We start from the raw sequence: 1,417 nt of genomic DNA on the forward strand, positions 1-1,417 counted from the left end.
TTTTTTTAAAAAGGGAAATGCTAAATTTATAAAATGCTAAATTTATAAATTCCCTTAAATGACCCTCTCTGCCCTCTGGGGAGTATTAATATAAACTAGTATCAATGTTAAGCCTACTTTTAATACCAATGCACATGTCAGTTTCTTTTTAAAAACCAGAAAAAATTAGGACTAATAACCCCAATGTGTGTATTATCAGACATTATTTTTCTTAGGTCTAAATTAGAGTGTCATTTTTATAGATTTTATGGGAAAATATTTTTATTTATATACATTTTATTTTACAACAAATCCAACCAACAAAATTCTAGTCCTGAAATCTATTGACTGCACTTCAATTTAATACTAGTGCTGTTCTTCATTATATTAAGTAGTTATTTTTACTTAAATTCCTATATAGAAGGAGATACCTTTATTAAAACTTAATAGAGATTTAGCTTAATGTACAATCTAAAAATTTTGCTGTAAAAGCTACTCTCTGTACAATTAAACATTTAATCAAAGGAATACTTCATTTAATTTTATTTTTGGTGTCCCTGGGTGGGCTTGAACCCAAAAGCACTGTTTTAATTACTCTTTATAGATAAAATTTTATTTTCTTTTATTATGGAAAATATGACATTGAATGAATACTCAATTTTCTACCTAATATCATTCTACTCACAATTTAGTATCAAAGCTCAAAGTGAAGAAAATACGGCTAACCTGGGAAAATCCAGTGTTGTAATTTTCCTATAATTTCAGAAGTAACTACTGGCTATATTGACCATTTATTAAAAATATCTTTTTATATTGTATTTTAAAATAGTCATTTTTACCTTGTTGAAATTATTTTATCACAAAATTAAAATTTCTTATTTAGAGATACACTAAGTAAGGCGCTACAGAACGATTACCTTGAGGAATATGCTGCCTGTTCCTTTCAAGTCATTTGTTCCTTCCTGTCAGAGCGCTGGGCTTTGTCAATTTTAATGATTTTTCCCTTATTTCTATTAAAGACATTCTTTGTTAATAAAGACTATAACTTAAAGAGAGGAAAAATTAGCCACTTACTTTGCTTTAGCTTCAGCATCTTCATATGCTTTATTAGAAACATCATCCAAACCTCCGATCAAATGCTTGAAAGAGCTGCAAGAGGATAAACTATGATTAGGAAAAGTTCTCCACTGAGAAATAACAGGAATAATCTATAGAGTCATTTATTGAAACAACCTAAAAAAGGTATCAGTAAAAATGCATTCAAACATTTAATTTAGATGCACATTTATACGTATTAGTGATGGAGCAGTTGTACAGCTAAGTTTGCTGGGCCCAAAAACATATTCATGATATTTCTCCTGTTTAAAAAATATTCTGTGGGCAGCAATGAATGAATGGAAATCCAAATTCTCTGTAAATGTTCATTAAAATTATATAA

General features: G+C 28.5%; 1 protein-coding gene across 2 annotated transcripts in view; it reads right to left on the minus strand.

Moving 5' to 3' along the window:
- The window catches only part of PRKG1 (protein kinase, cGMP-dependent, type I), a 1,522,098-nt gene that overhangs the window by 125,669 nt on the left and 1,395,012 nt on the right, over positions 1-1,417 (minus strand). For both annotated transcript variants that reach the window (XM_006880306.1, XM_006880307.1), the window contains exon 9: positions 1,054-1,128. In XM_006880306.1, the coding sequence (XP_006880368.1) occupies positions 1,054-1,128 (75 nt within the window). The remainder of the gene's footprint in view (positions 1-1,053; positions 1,129-1,417) is intronic.

The sequence above is a fragment of the Elephantulus edwardii genome, unplaced genomic scaffold (assembly GCF_000299155.1).
Source record: "Elephantulus edwardii isolate Elephantulus edwardi_28Jun2011 unplaced genomic scaffold, EleEdw1.0 scaffold00007, whole genome shotgun sequence".
Lineage (NCBI taxonomy): Eukaryota > Metazoa > Chordata > Mammalia > Macroscelidea > Macroscelididae > Elephantulus > Elephantulus edwardii.